Source organism: Prionailurus viverrinus, chromosome C1, assembly GCF_022837055.1.
Source record: "Prionailurus viverrinus isolate Anna chromosome C1, UM_Priviv_1.0, whole genome shotgun sequence".
Classification (NCBI taxonomy): Eukaryota; Metazoa; Chordata; class Mammalia; order Carnivora; family Felidae; genus Prionailurus; species Prionailurus viverrinus.
The window spans coordinates 114,529,361-114,548,613 of NC_062568.1; the positions used below are offsets into that span (position 1 = coordinate 114,529,361).

General features: G+C 51.7%; 1 protein-coding gene across 2 annotated transcripts in view; it reads left to right on the forward strand.

The window, feature by feature from the left end:
- The window catches only part of CD58 (CD58 molecule), a 39,879-nt gene extending 33,549 nt beyond the window's left edge, over nt 1-6,330 (forward strand). Inside the window, exons 5-7 of one of the 2 annotated variants that reach the window (XM_047871729.1) lie at nt 1,769-1,805; nt 3,037-3,126; nt 6,056-6,327. In XM_047871729.1, coding sequence (XP_047727685.1) covers nt 1,769-1,805; nt 3,037-3,097 — 98 coding nt within the window. In that variant the 3' untranslated portion in view covers nt 3,098-3,126; nt 6,056-6,327. Of the gene's footprint in view, nt 1-1,768; nt 1,806-3,036; nt 3,127-6,055 lie in introns of both variants that reach the window. The other variant, XM_047871730.1, reaches the window with a different exon arrangement.
- Nucleotides 6,331-19,253: the final 12,923 nt, after the last annotated feature.

Consider the following 19,253-nt stretch of genomic DNA (forward strand, 5'->3'; position numbering starts at 1 on the left):
GGGCACGGACCAGGTTGTAAATGTGAAGAGTAGGTGTTCTTGAAGCCCTGACACCTTCCATCTCAGCCTTTGCCAGAAAGGCTATTTGCAAGACTGATGTGCGACTCCCTCAGGGAATGCTGAGGAGTAAGCTTTCAGCCAGGGGGTGGCATGTGGGATCCATGCCATTTCACATTCATGTCACGGACCAGGTTTGCCAACTTAGGTGTCGGGTTCCCTAGACTTGCACTGTTCAGTACAGCAGCTGTTAGCTGCACGTAGTGGTTTAAATATCGAATTTCATTAATTACATTTAACTTAAATTCCTTTCTTCATTTGCACTATCCACACATTAAGGGCTTGGTATCTACATAGAGCTAGTGGCTACCGTAATCAGGCCAGGTAGAGAATTCCATCATTACAGTAAGTTCCATCAGTCAGTGCTGACCTATGCTATTATTGGTGTATTGCCATTAGAATATGATTTCCCAGGGATACTGTTTCCATGTTACAGGGCGCAAATACCACGAAGATCCCTAGGTAACGGATTACTAGTCAGTAGATTCTCCTCTAAATAAGAGATAAAAAGCAGCTCAAGAAAGTTTTGAGGCTTTGTCACCAATGAGTAAAATACCTGGGGAGCTCCAATGTGCTCTTAAGAAGGTTATTTTTAATCCCCAATAGCAGCACTGTCGCTAACTTCCCTTTAACAGATTGGTCCCCCAGAAACTAAAATCAGTTTCCACTGAGAGTTGTGGTGGGTCTGTCACCGGAATACCTGAACCAGAGAAAGATGGTACTAAGTGCCCATATAATTCCAAAGCAGTTGGTTGATTTAACTTAAAAAAAAAAAAAAATTTCATTCAGTGGAGAGAGAATGACTCCTGCAGTCAGTGCCGATAGCACTGAATAACCTGAAAAAAAACTGTCTTGAAAAAATACTTCAGCTGGCTTCACCACCCTGAAGCCATACATTGGAAAGGGTGGGGCATTTGGCATGGAGCCTTCTCAGGGGGCCAGGTGAACGTAAGCAGCTCCGGGGTGGGTTGCAGGTGACAAACCCCATTACAAGTTCAGTCAAGCCTGTGGACTAGGCTGCTGGCATGGCTCCAGATGAGGGCTCATTCCTTTTATGGAAGGAGGATGCCTTTTATGGATATGTACGTGTGTGGAAGCCGTATCTTAGTGTCCGAAACTGTGCTGTCCAAAATGGTAGCCATGAGCCACATGTGGCTGTTGAACCCTTAGAACGTGGCAGTCCAGAGCGAGATGTGCTGTAAATATAAAATACACAATGGATTTACAAGACTTCATATTGAAAAAGGAATGTAAAATAGCTCATTAGTAATGTTTGTGTTGGTTACATGCGAAAACGATAATAGTTTTAATGTGTTGGGCTACTCAGTAAGATACACTTTGAAAACTAATTTTACCCAGTTCTTTTTACTTTGTAATGCGGCTACTGAAGTGTTTAGATGACTTGTGTGGCTCACATATCCCTGGGCGGTGCTGGCCCACACCATTCTGGCCTCCCTTTCATCTGTAGCCTTGTGCGTGAGCCGCTGTAGAGATACTCGTTTTGTTGACAGTTTGGGGGTTTGTTTTTCTATCGTCTGATGACCAATTTCGGAACAACTCTCTGGATGACCTCTGTAGTTAGTTTGACGTAAGCATTTAGGAGAGCAGCTCGACAGGGCTGTGGTTTAGTTTTCCAGATTCTGGTCGTAACTGCAGATTTCAGCTTGTCTTTTCAGTTCTGTAACTGAGATGGAAATTTCTTCGTTTGTAGATTTTCTGAAACGTGGTGGAGAAAGAGACAGAACCAAGTAAGTACCCTGTAGACTGTGCGGGGGTGGGGGTGGAATTGTGTATTGTGTGCCTGAACTGGAACAGCCCTGATGTAGAGTGCCTTTTGCTTGGGAACCACGTGCTGTGTGCTGTCACTCATCTTGAACGCTAGCATCAGCAGGGACATTAACCACAGTTCCTTAAGCACCACCGGACTAGGCGCTTTCCACCTGCCTCCCTCTCACGCCCTCTCAGTGGGCCTCGCACGGGGCTATGGTTACCACCTGCTTAGAGACAGCGACAGTGGGAGGAAGGCAGGTCCTATCACCAAGCGGTCGAGCTGGGATCCAAATCTGGGTCTTCAGACTTCAAGGGGTATACTGTTAGCCTCCTCCTCCCATCCCAGGAGACTTAGACTGAGGATGGGGTTCACTTTGGGAGCCAGGGTCAGGGCCGGGCCTGCATCATGAACAAAGGATGGGACCCAGACATAGGTAACAGCAGCAATGTTGCCTAAATCGCCACAAGGAGGCTCTAGAAGGGCCTCTGTCCCCTGCCAGGCCCCTGGCGCTCAGGGAGAGGGGCCCAGGAGCTGGGCTTTAGGGGGCAATGGGAAGAGTCAACGCTCAGGGCCATAAAGGGTGGGATAGGGGCAGCACATGTCCGTGGATAGAGGAAGATGGGGCTAGACCGGCAGGTGGGGCCAAGCCAAGATACTGAGAGAGAGTGGCCGAGAGTTTGTCACATTTGTTTCCGGGAAACCATTGAGGATTTCTGAGCAGAGCTACGCTTTAGGCACAGCCCTCTGCTGGCACGGCCGAGGGTGCGTTAACAGACACGAGGCTGGAGATGGGGACACTGGTCAGTGGGTAAACGAAACAATCCAGCTGAGCAGAGAGGGCCTGAACCAAGTGGTCGTGGTGGAGGTACGTGTGGAGGGCTGGGTGTGGGAGGAAGTGTGGAGGTCGTATCCATGGACTTTCCACGGAGAGTGTAGGCCCCCCCGGGGGTTCCCTTCCCTTCCAGCTCACCTGTCATGGGCCTCAGACAGGTCACTTAAACTCTCTGTGCCTCAGTTGTCTCGTGTGGAAAATGGGCATAACAAAGATAGAGAAGTCAGAATAAGAGTGTAGGTGATAATAGTGTAGAAATAACAACATATACACACAAGTCAATACAAATAAAATGCTTAGAACAAGTGACTGGCTCCAAATGGTAGTTAGTAAATGTCACCATGCCATCATGGTTATGAATTTTATTGTCGTTCAGGAAAGAAGCCATAAATGACAGGAATTCTGACCCCACAAGCCGGTTGCACCCCACCCTGTAGCAGAGGAACCAAACAGGGCTCTTGTTTGGGTGAGTCTGCGCTGTGGCTGGCTGAATGTGAGGTGTGGGCACCTTGGGTAGCGAGGCCTGGCACGTAACTGCGGAAGTAGCTGCAGGGGCTGGGGCTGGAGGCACAGATTGGGGCACGTCTTCATCAGGACGGTGACTGATGCCCTGACGTCTGAGGTCAGCAAGAAAGACAAACTCAAGGCCCATGGGTGGCGGGTAGAGGCAGAGGAGTGGGGGTGGGGAGGGAGAGCCAGGGTGGGCCCTGCCAGAGATCCTCGGGGAGCAGGCTGCATATGAAAGGTGAGGAGAGGCCAAGTGGGAGGACAGGTGGCCGAGACCTTTGGCTTTGTTAAGTGAGTTGCTGACTTTGAAGAAAGCCACTGGGTCAGCGGTTGGGGTGGGATTTGGGGGAGGACCACTGTGCGGCTGTGGGCACCTGCCTGCATTAGGGCCCTCGGGCTCTGGAGTTTCCTTCCCTCCCAGCTGTCGGGCGGGGCATGCCCAGCTTACCAGGGAAGCCAGCTGTGGCAGGAGGCCTGGGGCAGCTCTGTAAGCTGCGGGCTCAGGCTGGGCAGGGGCAGTGAGGCTGTGAGGGGTTGATGGGCCAGGAGGCCGTGCGGAGAGGCCTGGAGAGGGGTTGAGCGACAGTAGATGAGGCGAGGAGCAGGCGTGCCGGCAGGGACACGGGGGTGGGGGAGGAGGGCAAGGGGTTATGGTGCGAGATGGGTATCTCAGATTGGCAGCAGTAAGCAGAAGTGCCAGGGGAGGGCGAGAGTCTGGGTGGGCCTCTGCTGAGACCCAGCTAGTTATGGCGGAGGTGTGGCCACGAGAACAGTGACTGGGAATGTGGTTCAGGGAGGGCTGTCGGCCAGGGCCCCTGGGAGAGGTGATGGAGTGACCCAGAACTCATGCCTTTACCTGCTCCTTTATTCATTCAGCAAACTTGCACGGAGATCACTCGAGCAAGGTCAGGCACTATGTTAGCTGGTGGCTGGAGATCATGTATCCAGTGAGGCTAGACCTTGTGTGGGATTCAGAGAAGGTGTATGTTAGGGCTCCCACCTCCGAGAAGCTTGCGGCCACATGGGAGAGCATGAACGAGCATATACGCAGAAGGGCTTGGGCACGGGGTACTGGGCCAGAATGTGTGATGTGGATGGTCAGGGCTGGGCAATCAGCCAAGGGGAGGTGAAGAAGCCAGAATAATCGTGAAGACTGAGGGGAGCAGGACGTGAGTTAGATCTTCAAGCCAGAGTGTGGTGGAAAAGGCATTCCAGCCCGGAGAAGCAGCAGAGGCAAAGACACGGAGGGGAGCTCGACCCTCGTGGTTTATTTGATGGAGAGATTGCCCTGCTTAGCATCAAGCTGAAGAAATGCAAAAGAGGGAAGTCTGGGGCATTATGATAGAGTGGTATGGGAAGAGGGAGCCATTGTAGGTTCTTGAGCAGGAGAGTTTTGAAAAGCACGAAGAGCCGTGCTTTGGAATACTAAGCCTAGGATGGTAAAACTGGCATCTGCAGAGAAACCTGCGGGTCACGTAGGGGCTCGGGGTGGGAGCTCAGACTTGTCGGTGTACTTCTGCTCACTATCCAAATTTTGTACTTTGTGTGTTTCCTACCTACTTAATAATAATTTTTAAGTTTAAAGAGCCCACTGTGGCTGCAAGGGGTGGGGGGGGGGGTTCCCTAAACTCACTGAAGAGTTATCTATGTGGTGGAGGGGCAGGGATCGGAAGAGGAGTGGGGGAGGGGACAAGCATAACCAGGAACAAATGCCAAATTCTCACATGTCCATGAAGACAGCATCGGAAAGGGCTAGACCCAATCAGAAAACATCAGCCAAGTAGGTTTCAGATATCTGAGGGGCATAATATTACACTTCTGCCCTAGGCAGTTCAATTTAACAATTTCTGGGAGTGCCGCTAGACTCCATTTTTGGGTAAATGCCTGGAAAACAGATCACAGAGTCAAGCTAGAAAGGGAACAGAGAGTCCCGTTTCTCGGGGAAGAAAGAGTTGCAGGCGATGTCTCAGCCTGAAGGTGAGCTGGAGAGGCAGGCCTGATTCTTCGGCAGTAGATACAACAGGCGTGGGCGCCGGTGAGAAGGGCCCCTGGGGGAGAGGCCAGGGAGCAGCGGGCCCCTGGCCCTGCGTGGTGCTGCCCTAAGGAGCCTGTGCCTGCTGGGACAAGCTTGAGAAGCACCTCACTCTCGATCCCCCTCAGAAACTCACAACATATTTCATAGTCCGTTAGATTCTTAGTAAGGAAAACTCGTATTTTGCTCCCCTTTCCCTACTCCCTGTGACCTGATTTTTTTTTTTTTTTTTTTTATGATCGCTTGTTACAGTGGAGTACAGATATTTGGGGAACTCTGGTCTGGTCTGGGCTGAGCCTGTCGGACCTGGTCTGGTCTAGTGAGGTACGGGCTGAGGCGGGCTGACTGGAATGTCAGTGTGAAGGGGCATGCCCAAGGGGGGCCGCAGCTCTCCGTTTGGGCTCATTTCCTCTGAGCTAACCCAAGACGGTTTGTCATCACTACAGAGATGACTAAACAGGAAGAGAAGCCGAGGAGGGAAGAAAAACCATCCCCAGTGGACTCATACAAATACCTGCTAGAGGGAGTGACAGTTTAATAAGGGCTCTTCAGTCTCAGCTTTCTTATTGGGAAATTTCAATTCCATTTCAATTCACTTTCACAGGCTGAGTTGGTTTGAGGAGAGGGAACTGGTAAGGAGTGCTTTGCACTGAAGGTAGTACCTCAGGTGGACCTCCAGCTCCCATCCCAGGAGGGTTCGAGACCAGCCTCCCTCCATCTCTGTTCCTAGAGCCCTTGGTTTTGATGGGCTTATTATAAAAGGGCTACTCACATTAGAATAGGAGGGTAACTAAGACTCCCGCTCTGCATTTTACAAGTTACTAACATGAGACCTTTTTTTTTTTTTTTTTTATAGCTCCAGCTGACTGGTGCTTCAAGATCAAACCAAGTGTACAGTAACTAAGTTATTTAAGTAACGAAAAGCCATCTGGCTTACCATTGAAGTTTGACATCATTTTTAAGGAAATTGTGGAATCCTAACCTGAAGTGGCAGAGGGTCTTTTTGGGAACACTTGGTGGGGTGGGGGCGGGGGGGCTCAGTCGACTGAACTTCTGACTCTTGGTTTCGGCTCAGGCATGATGCCAGGGTCGTGGGGTTGAGCCCTGTGTTGGGTCCATCCTGAGTGTGGAACCTGCTTGGGAGTCTCTCTCTCTCCTTCTGCCCCTTCCCCACTCACGCTCACTCTTTGCCCTCTCTCTCTCTCTCTCTCTCTCTCTCTCTCCAAAATAAAAAAAAGGGTTTTTTGGTTTGTTTTTATTTTTGAAGAAACATCAACTAACAACCAGCATCCGTAGCTGTCCTGTCGTTGCTACTGTTTTTGGCTCCACTACTGTGTATGACCACGGTCTCTCAATGTTTTATAAAATTCATGTCAGGGATGTATATATTGTAAATAAATACGTAAGCGGTCGGTGGTCTGCAGGGACACTTGTCTCCTTAAGATCTCTGACTCACTCAGTACCTGGTGTTGGCTGTCGCTCGGGCAGGGAAACGGCAGACAACTCCTAGAAACCGCAGGGTCCTGTGCAAGTACAGGAGAGCAGCCTCTTCTGAATACGGCGGAGGACGGCCCCAGCTGCCTGTGTCCCTGTCCTCGGCCCCTCGCTCCGGAGCCCGCACTGCCCTGGAACCCCGGTCACATGAGAGTCTTCAGCCCGAAAGAGGAAATAACGCTTCTCTACACCAAGGCAAAGTGTGTGAAAGGCACCCCATGGGACAGCTCTGTCCGGGCCCCCCCACAACTGTCAGCAAGAAGGAGGCACCTCCGGGTGGCAAAGCTTCTTCTCCAGGTGCGTGTCTGGTTAATCTTGTCAAACCCTTTATTCCGGGCCCGGCGGGGAGCCTGGGACTCCCAGAACATTCTTCACCCGGAACCTTCGTCCCTGTGTGCTCTGTTCAGCCCCTTCTGACCCCATCCCATCAGCACAATTCCTAGTGTTCCCTGCTGTGGATGTTCCCTGCACCTTTCTGTTCTCACGGAAACCTGACTCTCCCCGACGCTGCTCCTCTCGAGGCCCCTCAGGGGGCAAGAGTGAGGGGCCGAGTCCTCCTGGCTCCTGTCTGCTTCCAGCCCACACCTTCTGCCCCAGTTCCGACGCACCTTCCGGCACATCCCCACCACCAGACATCCCCTTTTCTAGTTCTCTTTGCTACCCCTCAACCTCTGAAGATTGTAGTGCTGGGTCCGGATCACTCGTTCCTAAGGCTCCTCCCTGCGGAATCTGACTGCGTTCAAAACCCCCCAGATCCGCTGCCCTGGCGTGGTCGGCCCCAAGCGCCTTGTCCTCTTCCTTTCCCAGCAGCCCCTGCCCTGGTCCTGCTCCTGACCTTCCTGCACCAATGCCCCCAGCCCCGCACAGTCCCCGTTATAAGCGCACCTGCTCCGCTCTGTGCCTTGCACGTCTCTCCCTGAGCGCCCCACTCCACGGACCCCACAGCCCCGCAGGTGCTGCAAGCCGGTGACCCCACTGCCTGCCACCAGCACACGGCCGCTGCGGCTTCTCGTTCCCCTCACTGTACTGGGTCTCCGTCTCCACTGTTCGTCATGAGAGCGACTCTGCTACCGTCACTCTTTTACCGCCCCCACCCCCCCAACCTGTCTTCCTCTGGCCAGATCCCCAACTGTGCGCAGTCACCTCTGCTGGCTCCCTCCCCGCCCCCACAGCTGCTGAGCCTTCCTGCAGGCAAATACGGCACTGGGCTGAGTAGTCATTGCAGGGACCGCAGACCCCCAGCGGGTCCCCAGTGTCTCTCACGTGGTCTCACTGTGTGGTCCTGGTCGGCTCGCTCACAATCTCCTCATCTCTCTTCCTAGACCTGCAGCCCTGTATCCCCACACTGAGCGGCTCGCTTTGCTTCCTCTGTCACCGAAATGAGAAGTGTCCAGAAGCAGCTCCCACCACGCGTCCACACACCCGGCCGCGCTGGCGGCCATGTCCCCTGCCTCCCCTCCTGGGACTGTGCGTGAACGCCCCTCGGCTCTCCCCCTCGTCTCAGTCTGCCGGGGCTGCCATAACAACCAAATACCCAAGACTGGGTGGCTTCAACAACAGAAATTTATTTTCTCACTGTTCCGGAGGCTGGGAAGTCCAAGATCAAGGTGCGGGCCGGTTCGGCGGCTGGTGAGGGCTCTCTTCCTGGCTTGCCAGTGGCTGCCTCCTCGCCGTGTCCTCTCGTGGCTGGGAGAAGAACCCTGGGGTGTCTACTCCTCAATCCGAGCAGGAGCTCACCCTCGTGACCTCATTTGACTTCTGTCAGCTCCTCGCGGGTCCTGTCTCCAGATAGAGTCAGCTGGGGTTAGGGTCTCAACCTACGGGTTTGAGGACAAAACATTCCATCCGTAACACCGCTTGTGGCCGGGACCCCACCTGGGCTACTTAAGGACGTCGCCCGCCTCATCCACCTGTCTCCCCCGTCATCAGCGTTTACCTTTCTGCTACATCCCACAAACACGCTGTGGTTTCTCGCATCTTCCAAAACCCAAGAGCCTCTTTATTCAGTTCCCTGGCTAGCTCTTGTCTCGTTTTCCCCACTCTCTCCCACCGAAGGGTTTCTCCAAAGAAATGTCCTGTGCTTCCTTTTCTGGACTTCTCTCTTCCTACTCTTTGTTGTACGCACTTCAGTCAGTCTGTCACCCCCACTGCCTGTCAAGGTTACCAGCAACCCCTTCACCGTAGTGTCTAGTGGGCATTTTTCCAGCCTCGTCTTGCCCTGCTGGTAAGCAGCATGTGACGCAGTGGTGCACCTCCCACACGCCTAGTGCCTCGTAGGTGCTGGGCTCCACGGGGGGTGCGAGATGAAGAGAGTTCACACGGTGACAGACCCATGAGCCCTTATGGTGAGTATGCTAAGTCCTCAAATGGAAGTATATACAAAGAACTAAAGAATTGCAACCAAATGACCCAGCCGTTGCACTCCTTGGTATATTGCCGGGAGAAAATGAAAAACATGTCCACGCAAAAACTTGTTTGTAGACCGTTATTCACAATAGCTGAGTAGCGGAAACAATTCAAATGTCCGTCAACCAACGACAAGATGGATGTGGGACATCCGTACAATGGGACAGTAGTTGGTATAAAATATAATGAGGGGGGCGCCTGGCTGGCTCAGTCAGTTAAGGGTCTCACTCTTGGTTTCAGCCCACGTCATGCGTGACCTCACGGTTCATGAGATCGAGCCCCGCGTTGGGCTCTGCACAGAGCCTGCTTGGGGTTCTCTCTCTCCATCTCTTTCTCTGCCCCTTCCCTGCTTGTTCTCTCTCTCTCACAAAACAAAATAAAACTTAAAAAAAAAAGGAATGAGGGTCTGATGCATGCTACAACATGAGTGAGCCTTGAAAACATGCGCAGTGAAAAGAAACCACATACTCCATCATTTCACGCATACAAAATGTCCAGAAAAGGCAAACGTATAGAACTAAAAAGTAGATTACGAGCTGCCTAGGGCTGGGAGGAGGATGTTGGGTCAGGGGAAGGGAGTGATTGCTAATGAGCGTGAGGTTTCTTTTTGGAGTGATGAAAAGGTTCTAAAATTATATGAATTGTACGACTGTGAATAGACTAAAACCATCAAATGGTCCACTTTCAATGAGTGGCTTGTGTTGTGTGTGAATTATGTCCTAATAAAACTTTATAAGCGAACGAACAAAGCAGTTATGGGAGGGGCCACCCCTGGGAAAGAGGGTGGGGGGCACCTTCCCTGAAGCCGGCCTTCCCCGCCAGCTGCCTCAGCCCTGGAGACTCCACAGGCGATGTCCCTTCCCTCAGGACCCCGACTCCATTTCCCCCCACTCTACTCAGCGCTGGGAGTCACCAGAGGACAAAGCGACTTTCTATTTGGAAATCAGAGCAAAGAGCAATAACCCGGCCTCAGACACTAGCCAGCGAGTCTATAAAAGCGTCATGAACCAGTGTTCACCTTGGGATCCTGAGACAGGTCGTCCCCACCCACTGTGGTTCTCCTTCCTGCCACCCCCAGCCATGCTCCCTCCGCCCAGCACACACATCCCCGGGTCCTCTGTGTGCTGCCCGCTTTCCTCTTCCCTCCCCCGCTCTTCCTTCCGGGGTGCCCTCCTGCACAGCCAGGGGACCTGCCGCCCTTCACCCTCTGTGAAGGCCCTCGGCCTCATCTCTGCCCACCTCTGCATCCCCAGTGCTTCCCCCCAAGCCTCTGACTCCACCTGCAGCCCACCCCAAGGGACAGGCAGGTGCTGTTGCTTCCCTTGATTCATGAAGGACGAAAGTGACAGGGGCACGTCCAAGGTCAGTGGGTCACAAGTGGAAGAATGAGGATTCCAGCTCCGGGAGTGCAGCCCCAGAGGGCTCTTCACCGCCACGCTCTACTGGGAGAGCTAGATGCACACACTCTCCCACGTATGGCTGGAAGACCTCTGAAACCCTCCGTTTTATGCGCCACCCCCCCACAACTGTCAGAGTGGTGTTCCAGCCCGAGCAGAGAGAGCACCCCACCAGGGCCCGCAGGGCCAGAGGGGGAGGGGCCGGGGATGGGAGAAGTGAGAGCAGTGAGCAAATGTGTGGGTTCCCTGGGCAGCCTGGGTTAGTGTCTGACGTCTGGGGAAGAAGTGTCCTTCCTCTCTCCCCAGGCTTTTCCTCTTCTCGATCTCCTTTTCTTCTTCGAGATTTCTCAAGAGTCTTTCACCCACGGAGTAAATAAAACACTGATTAAAGCAGGAGGGCCTCTGCGTCTTGATTTCGGAATCAAGGGAAAGCACCCCAGTTAATAGTGCCCTTCTCACGAGCCTCCTGAAACCCCCTCACCGCTCACTCCTTCCGACAAAAGCAGTTGGAGCCACGGCACTTACAGGACTGTTTAGGGGTGACTCATGAAACCACTTGATCAGCATGCCTCACCTGGCCAACTGATACTGGAGATGAGCAAAAGAAAAAAAAAATGCGTGTCCCTGTATACACGTCTGTATGTGTTTTCCTAACGAGGGAGATTTTTCTAGAACATTACAGTAACTAAAAACAAAAAAAAGAAGGTATATTCAAACTCAATAGTACTTTTAAGCTTAAATAGCTTGTTTATACCCTAAAATAGTGTTTTACTAGAATGGTCCTTCCCTGGCTTTAATGAAAAACTCAGCAGGAATTTCAAAATCTGCTTCTTTGCTTATTTTCAACGGGGAACATTGCCACATTTGAGCATTTCTCTTGATCAGGTGACGATAATTTCCAATGGACTTTAGATCACGTGTTTATTTAAAGTGTTGAGACTTTGTTCATCTCAGATTGTTTTTGCATTAAGTTTGATTCTTACAAATTTTGCATTAAAGATTATTTATCTTGCTTACTGGGTTCTTGTGGTGTCCCCTTAAATTTCGTAGCTTAGCTGAAGATCTCGTTGGCCTCACCCTCAGTCCCGGACCAGCTGAGAATCTTCTGAAAGCAGAAGTATCAGGAAGAGAAGAAAGAAAACCAATTCAAACCTTCTTCTTTTTTGAATTTGGATGTCTTTAGATGCGCAGTCACTCTGTTTCACCATGGGCCTCTGCTTTCCAATTGTCTTGCACCCGTTTCCTGGCTCTGGGCCCCAAGCCACGGAGACAACTGTGTGTGCTCTGAATATGTCCCAGAAGCAATAGAGAGCCGCAGGACAGATGGACAGGGCAAAGGACAGCCAGCCCCAACCTGTGCGGTCAGGGGTCAGTACCCTTCACCACCACCAACCCCACCCCCACCAGGTCCTTCACATCGTGAAGTCATGGTCCACAATGCCACGGGGGAGGCATTCTCTGAGAAGGGCTGGGGTTTAAATTTTCCACCAACGAAGAGAAATGACAACTCAGAGTCAGAACTGAGTTACGGACACTAGAGGGCATTACCTTTCTGTCCTATCTTAGAGTGTGGACTAAGAATCTTGTCCACGAGAATCACCTCTACTGAGCCTCTCCTGTGTCCCAGACGCCTTTGGCCTCGCAACCTCTGCTTAATCCTCACTGTAACTGCTAAGCAATTTCCCCACCACCGTTCTCCATTTCCCAGGCGACAGAACCGATGCTCAGAGAGATGAAGTGACTTGCCCAGGGACACTTGCGGTGCGCCGGTGAAGGTGGGCCCGGATCCTCTCGATCTGCTCCAAGTGTAAGTAAGCTCCACAAGTAAGCTTGTGGAGGGACAGAACCCTTCACTCCCTCCTGTTGCTAAAAATACTGTAGAGGGTGTGCACACGTGAAAAGAAGCTGGGTGGTCCTCTTGTTGTGGTAAATACTTTTATGAACAGTCATCTGAGTCTCAGAAAAACTGTGAGTTAGGCAGGGTCACCCCATTTTGCAGATAAGGAAACAGGTGTAGTGACATAAAATGACGTGTCCCAAGTTACCTAGCAAATTAGGATATTTAAAGCTGGGCCAGAGTTCTGTCCTGATGCTGGGTCCCCTGTCCCGGGACAGTTTTGTAAGCACCCAGGCTGGCCACCCCAGCCAAGCCTCTTACCCCAGACTCGTTGCCGGTTCAGCAGAATGCTACCTAACATACGGTAAAAAGGACGCAATCCTCCGGGTAATCCTGACCCCCACACTCACAACCCTAGCTATTTCAATCACAGAATAATTGATAGAGTCACATAATCAGAGAGCTGGATGTCACCCACCAAGGCATCTTCGCCCTCGCCAGTTCACAGCGCGTAAGAATTTTCAGTGAAGTTCTGCCTCTCGTAACTGACTCGCCAGGCTGCGTGGCCCTGCGTGTTCTCTCCGTGAAATGCTGGTTGCCGTTCCCTCCCAGGGGGCACACTGAAGCAGGCCAGAGGATGCTCGTGGCTTCCGGGGTGCCACATACACCGTGTCTACCTGTTGACATGAATGTCACCCGCAGGGAGATGAGTTTGTCCCCAAGCCTGTTCTGTGCCAGCCGTACTCCAATGGACGTCACATAAATGGGGGAAACGTGGGTGTGAAACAAAGAGTTATTGATTCTGTAAGAACCAAGGTGACAGTTTGGAGAGACCTAATAGAGGAGAGATCCTAAAATGAGGTTATTGTTGAACCGGATGTAGCAAGACAGCGGAAAAGCCTGGAGGCCGAGCATAGTATCTAAAAAGTTCCTCTACTCGACTTGTTTTCAAGTGTCTGAGGTTCTCGCTCTCCTCTACGGAAACGGACGTTAGAAATTGTAGACAATGAATTCAGGGTGTGATTTCTGTACAAGGGCAGGGTAGGGCGGAACTCCAAGAAATAGACATATCCGCAGTGCAGAGACCTTGACTCTATGTCAAACTCTCGGTGAAGGAACGGACGTCTGTATGTTTTGGGTTAACAGAAATGTTTAAGACATGTATATGAGATTTAAAATTTCTTCTTACATGTACTCACGCACATACCTTTACATTAGCGGACAAACGTGATTGCACTACATGTTTTAATTTTTGATGGAATCCTTTTTTTCCCTTTATCTTCGGATTGGGTCCTCCCTCACTTTCTCCCACCCCCCTCTTACCACGTGACTGTCCATCCTCCAAACCAGGATGCCACTGGGGCTGGTCTCTGCCACGTCTCCTCCACGTTCTTGGTGTTGGCTCACATACACGATGGGGGCAGAGGGTGGGGAAGGGTGGCGTATTTCTTTTTAAAAGTGGGATGATGTTATGCACAATTCCCTTACTAATTATTCATGGTAATCCCTATGAGTCACCTGTGATAGGTCCAGTTTGTTCTTTATAATGGCTGCAGAATGTTTCCTCACATGTCCTAATAGATCACCCTCTCCCCCTCTGAAGGACATTCGCCTTGTTTCTAGGTTTTGCTTTCCACTCTAAACAGCAACCTAGTATACCTCCTTGTGTGTATGGTCGTACATTCCGGTCCAGTTCAGCCTTGAACAACACGGGTTCGGGCACCGACCCCCACACAGTCAAAATTCCATGTCTAACCTTTGACTCCAAAAACTTCACTAGTAGCCTACTGTTGACCAGATGCCTTACCGGTAACATAAACAGTCAATGAACATACATTTTGTATGTTACATGCATGATATGCTGTATACTTGTAATAAAGTAAGCTAGAGAAAATCAAGAAAATCGTAAGGAAGAGAAAATACATTCATGGTGCTGTACTGTATTTGTAGAAGAAAATCTGCTTATAAGCGGACACACACTTTTCAAACACGTGTTGTTCAGGGTCAGCTGTGTTTTTATGTCTATGGGGTAGATTCCCAGAAGTGGAACGGATATGTCAAAAGGTATATGTATTTTTAAAAATTTTTTTAGGTTTATTTATTTATTTAAAAAAAATTTTTTTTAATGTTTATTTTTGAGACAGAGAGAGACAGAGCATGAACGGGGGAGGGGCAGAGAGAGAGGGAGACACAGAATCGGAAACAGGCTCCAGGCTCCGAGCCATCAGCCCAGAGCCCGATGCGGGGCTCGAACTCACGGACTGCGAGACCGTGACCCGGCTGAAGTCGGACGCTTAACCGACTGCGCCACCCAGGCGCCCCAGGTTTATTTATTTTTTGAGAGAGTGCAAGCAGTGGAGGGGCAGAGAGAGAGGGAGACAGAGACTCTGAAGCAGGCTTCAGGCTCTGAGCTGTCAGCACAGAGCCCGACATGGGGCTTGAACTCATGAACCATGAGATCATGACCTGAGCTGAAGTTGGACACTTAACCGACTGAGTCACCCAGGCCCCCTGTATATGTATTTTTAATTTTAATTTCAGCAGATGTTGCCAGATTGCTTTCCAAAGGCTATGCCACCCGAAGGCAGTGATTAAAGGAAAGTTTTCTTGCATTCCCACTGGAAAGAGGTATCATCAGTCTTAAAATGTTGGTGATCCTGATAGACGCAAAGAAATATCTCATTGCCACTTAAATTGGCATTCCCTGATTGCTAGAGTCTGAAACCTTTTTTTGTGTTTTTTGATCATCTGGAGTTGCTCTTTTGTGCATTGTCTACTTGCATCTTTGCAAATTTTCCTATTTTTTTAAAAAAATAATTCATCGCTTCAATTAATTCTGCAGCTCGTTCATCAGCTTCCACCCCCTGTGCTGTTAGGACTGAAAATGTTGTAAATGTTGATACACTGCTATTGTAAGCCATTTGAAATGAACAGAGGATATGAGGGCTGCAAAGGGCTAGGCAAAACGTATGGGGAAAGAGGTTAGAAAACCAAAAGCAAGAGGAAGGATGAAATAAGAAAGCCGGATTCTTGAGAACATAGAAATGATGTAGCCCCGTGGGGTTCAAATTGGTATATGGGGGAAAAAATACAGTGAAGGAGTCAAGACTCAGGCACACATTCACGGGCGCGTGCCTGCACACACACACACACACACACACACACACGGAGACACACGAGCCATTCACTGAACCTTTACGCGTGCCAGTCACTGTGTTAAGTGCATTGTTTGCTGAATCTCACCCTTCACTAGCAGGTAGATAGTACTATTATTCCCATTAAGCAGATGGAAAAACAGAGGCTCACAGAGGTATAGTAACATGGTTAAGACTACATTGCTCATCGAGCGGTAGAAGCAGGATTAGGACCCAGGTCTGCCTGCCCCAAGCCCTAAGCTGGGAGATGACCAGCCTGAGAAGTGTGGGTGGACAAGGCTAGCATCAAGGGGCTTGGGTCTAGACCAGGTTTCTAAGCTGGGCCTGGGGAGGGGTTACCCAGCAGGCGGAAAGGAGTCAGAGATGCTGAAGCCTGGGTTGGGTGATTTCTTGAGGAACCAGTGTGGTCAGAGGGGGCAGGTTTCAGCCTTGTAGACCGTCGGGGCCCTGCCCCAGGGCAGGGGTGGCTGCCGGGCTCATGTAAGCACCCAGCGGCTGAAGTGACTCACCCAGGCTGATGTCACCCCATATCCTCTGCTGCAATCACAGTGAAGCGAGTGTCACGACCCGTTGGAGGAAGTGCATATTTAAGGGGCTATTATTGCCTCAGCCCCTGGAGAGAATGAACAGCCTTGTTACCCCCCGAGTTTACAAGGGTTTTGCTGCCCAGCCCTCCCCACGTCTCAGCGTCTGGGTGACAAAACGACTGAGGACAAATGACTGGGGAGTCACGTTGGTGAGGCCCCGCGAGGGGTGTGAGGGCAGCAGGTGCAGTGAGCATGGGGCCCCCCGAGCTGCAACATAAGGGCAGAATCAGTCACCCCGCACCTCCCAGGGGGAGAGCGAACTCATCCTGAAGCACTGAGGCACCGTATAAATAGCAGCGCTTGCCCTGGGCCGGGTGGCACTGCTAGAAAAGCCTGGACTAACCCGGGGAAGCGGTTGAGAGATCCCCTTTGCCCCCAGGTGGCTGGTGAGGCTTGTTCCCTTCCGCCCAGAGTGGAGGGTGTTCTGAGAACAAGAGGAGGTTAAATGTGACTTATTAATAACAGCGGGGCTTTCCAGAGCAACCCCCGAGCTAGATGCCCTCCCAAAGGGTGGCTCCGCCGGGGCACCCCTCCCTGCGGTGTCTCTGGGAACCTGGGAAGAGGCTATTTGGGACTGGATCCGGCAGATGGAGGTTCGAATCTCGGTTCTTCCGTTTATGAGGGGGAAGCCACCCTCTGGCCTCCAGTTGTGCGTCTGCACAGCGGAAAAGCCCTACCGATTGGTGGCACCTGGAAGGCCCCCAGTGGGGGGAGAGGAGAGCTGGGTGGGGGCAGATGTTTGTAGGGATCCTGCTGGGTTCTGCATTCTCTCTGTGGAAACCCATCGTACCCCGTAAGGCGGGCATGGTGACCCTTCTTTTACAAATGAGGCATCGGTGCTCAGAGGGCGCGAGCCATCTACTTGCGGTCTTGCGCTTTGAACCTGACCCCCACATCTGTGCCCTTTACACGATACGACACCCACAGTCTTCTCAAACCTACAATTATTTTTCCTGCGGACAGACAATAGGAGAATCTCAAGGTACAAAATTGGGAAGAGGTGAGTTTCAAACACAGTCTCATATTCGTTTAATTACCCCGCTGTTCAGTCACCTCGTGGGTGACTCCTGGTCACCACTGTCCTTTCTCTTATCTTGCTCTGCCCGCACCCCCAGGCCAAGGTTGGAGAACCATCAACCCGTAAGTACAAGAAGCCTTCGAGGCCATTCCTTCCCGCTCCTCCCTCTGGAGGCGGGGAATGAACTCTGGAACATTAGGGGTGCAATGTCACCCAGAGGAGGCCAGCTATGAGTGCCGGCCGAGCCCCTTCTGGAGCCCCCTCCCCCCCTCAGGACGCACAGTGCCTCCCGCCCCCTCCCCGTGCCGCTCTATCGGAAGCTGGCATCAGAGACACAGCATTAAGGGCAGGGACGGATCCTTGCATGTGCCTTTAAACTGGACAGCTGGTCCACCAGACTTCCATTTTCTTCTTCTGGATCCGGGACATCTGGTTGCTTAACAAATGAATGTTTCCATAGAAGGTGGAAATAAAAACTCCTTTTGCTAAAAAGACTGGGGAGGAAGGAAGGGTGCGTGCGGCCGGGGGAAACGGGAAGTGCGTTGAGCTCTCTGCCCAGGATGGGGGCCTCCTCCGCCCAGGCCTGTCGTTCCTTCTCCATTCCACTGCCAAGGCCTGCTGCATTCTGGACTTCTAGGTGCCAGCCCCCTCTTCCCACTGTTCCCAGGGCCAGCACCTTCCTACTGAATCTTCTTCCTCCTGTGAGTGTTCACTCAGGCCCCCTCTGGCTCTCTCCTCCTCCTTCTAATGTTTATTTAATTTTGAGAGAGAGAGAGAGAGAGAGAGAGAGAACGAGCAGGGGAGGGGCAGAGAGACAGGATCCGAAGCAGGCTCGTACTGACAGCACAGAGCCCAACACGGGGCTCGAACTCACGAACCATGAGATCATGACCCGAGCCAAAGTCGGCCGCGTAACCGACTGAGCCACCCGGCCGCCCCTCCTTATCCTCCTTATACCGAGTTCCTGCATCCTGTACTTTCATGAGGTCTTGAACTTCCTTTTCTTTATTTGAGGCTGTGCTGCAAGAAATTTGCTCAGCCACCTGACACATCGGGTTTAAAAGCCAGTCCTTCCACTGGCTAGCTGTGTGATGCTTGGCAGCTGGGTCTCTGGACCTGTCTCGTCCTCTGTAAATGGGGAGAATAATACGTTTGGGGCAGGTCTCGTGTGTGAGAATCAACCAAACAGTGTCCCTAAAGCGTTTTGCACATTGCAAGGGCACCACAGATGGTCCCTCTTCTTCTAGCACGTTGATTATCCTGCGTTAAGACTCAGCTCCTGCTGAGACCAGCCCCAGTGCCCCGGGGGTCTTCCCCGGGTGGTGCCACGTCGAAGATGTCTTTCTGTGACCCAGAGGTCTGCCGTGGCGCTTGCAGCCCCTCTCTGCCCCTTGCACATGGCAAAGGGATCCTGCTGCAGCCTGAGTCTCCTGCACCACCTGCGTCTGGAGCCAGACTGGGCATGCCTCCAAAGCCATCATAATTTCCAGGGTCCGATTATTCAGTACAGTCCGCAGAGGCCTGCAGAGGCCCCAGAGGAAAGAATGACAGAGTGGAAAGGAAAGGTGCCTTGGGCACTTGGGTCCAACTTTCTGCTGTGTCGCTAACCAGCCTTGTGTCCTTGGGCAAGTCGTTTAGGTTCTTTCTGATTCACCTAGAATTTCAATTAGAAATTGCTCCCCACCCACCTCCCCCAGCCACGCTTTTCTTCCACAAATATAAATTGGACCTATAGGACCTAGGGATACGAAAGGGAACAGAAGCAGGTGAAACCCTGCCATGATAGCATCATGGCACCCATCATCTGATGAGGGTCCGGATGTGTTCATCTGATGAATAAATGCAGACTTCTGCCCCTGAAGAAGGGTTCTTGGTGCTGGAGTCTGACAGTGACCTCGTCAGGGAGGGCAGGGCGTGCTTTTTGATGAGGCTGTGACTGAGCCAAGATTGAAGGACAAAGAGGCAGACACTGGCCACGAGGGATGGAAGGGATCTCCAGGCAGAGGACAGGGCCAGCTGGAGAGACCCAGTAGCAGGAGGGGACAAAGGTGTGGGAGGAATCAGAGGATGGCCACCGGGAAGGGTGACTGCAGAGTTGAGTTTTGCCTTCAGTCTCCTCCGAGCCTCCAAGATGGTTTTAAAAAGAGAGGATGGCCAATC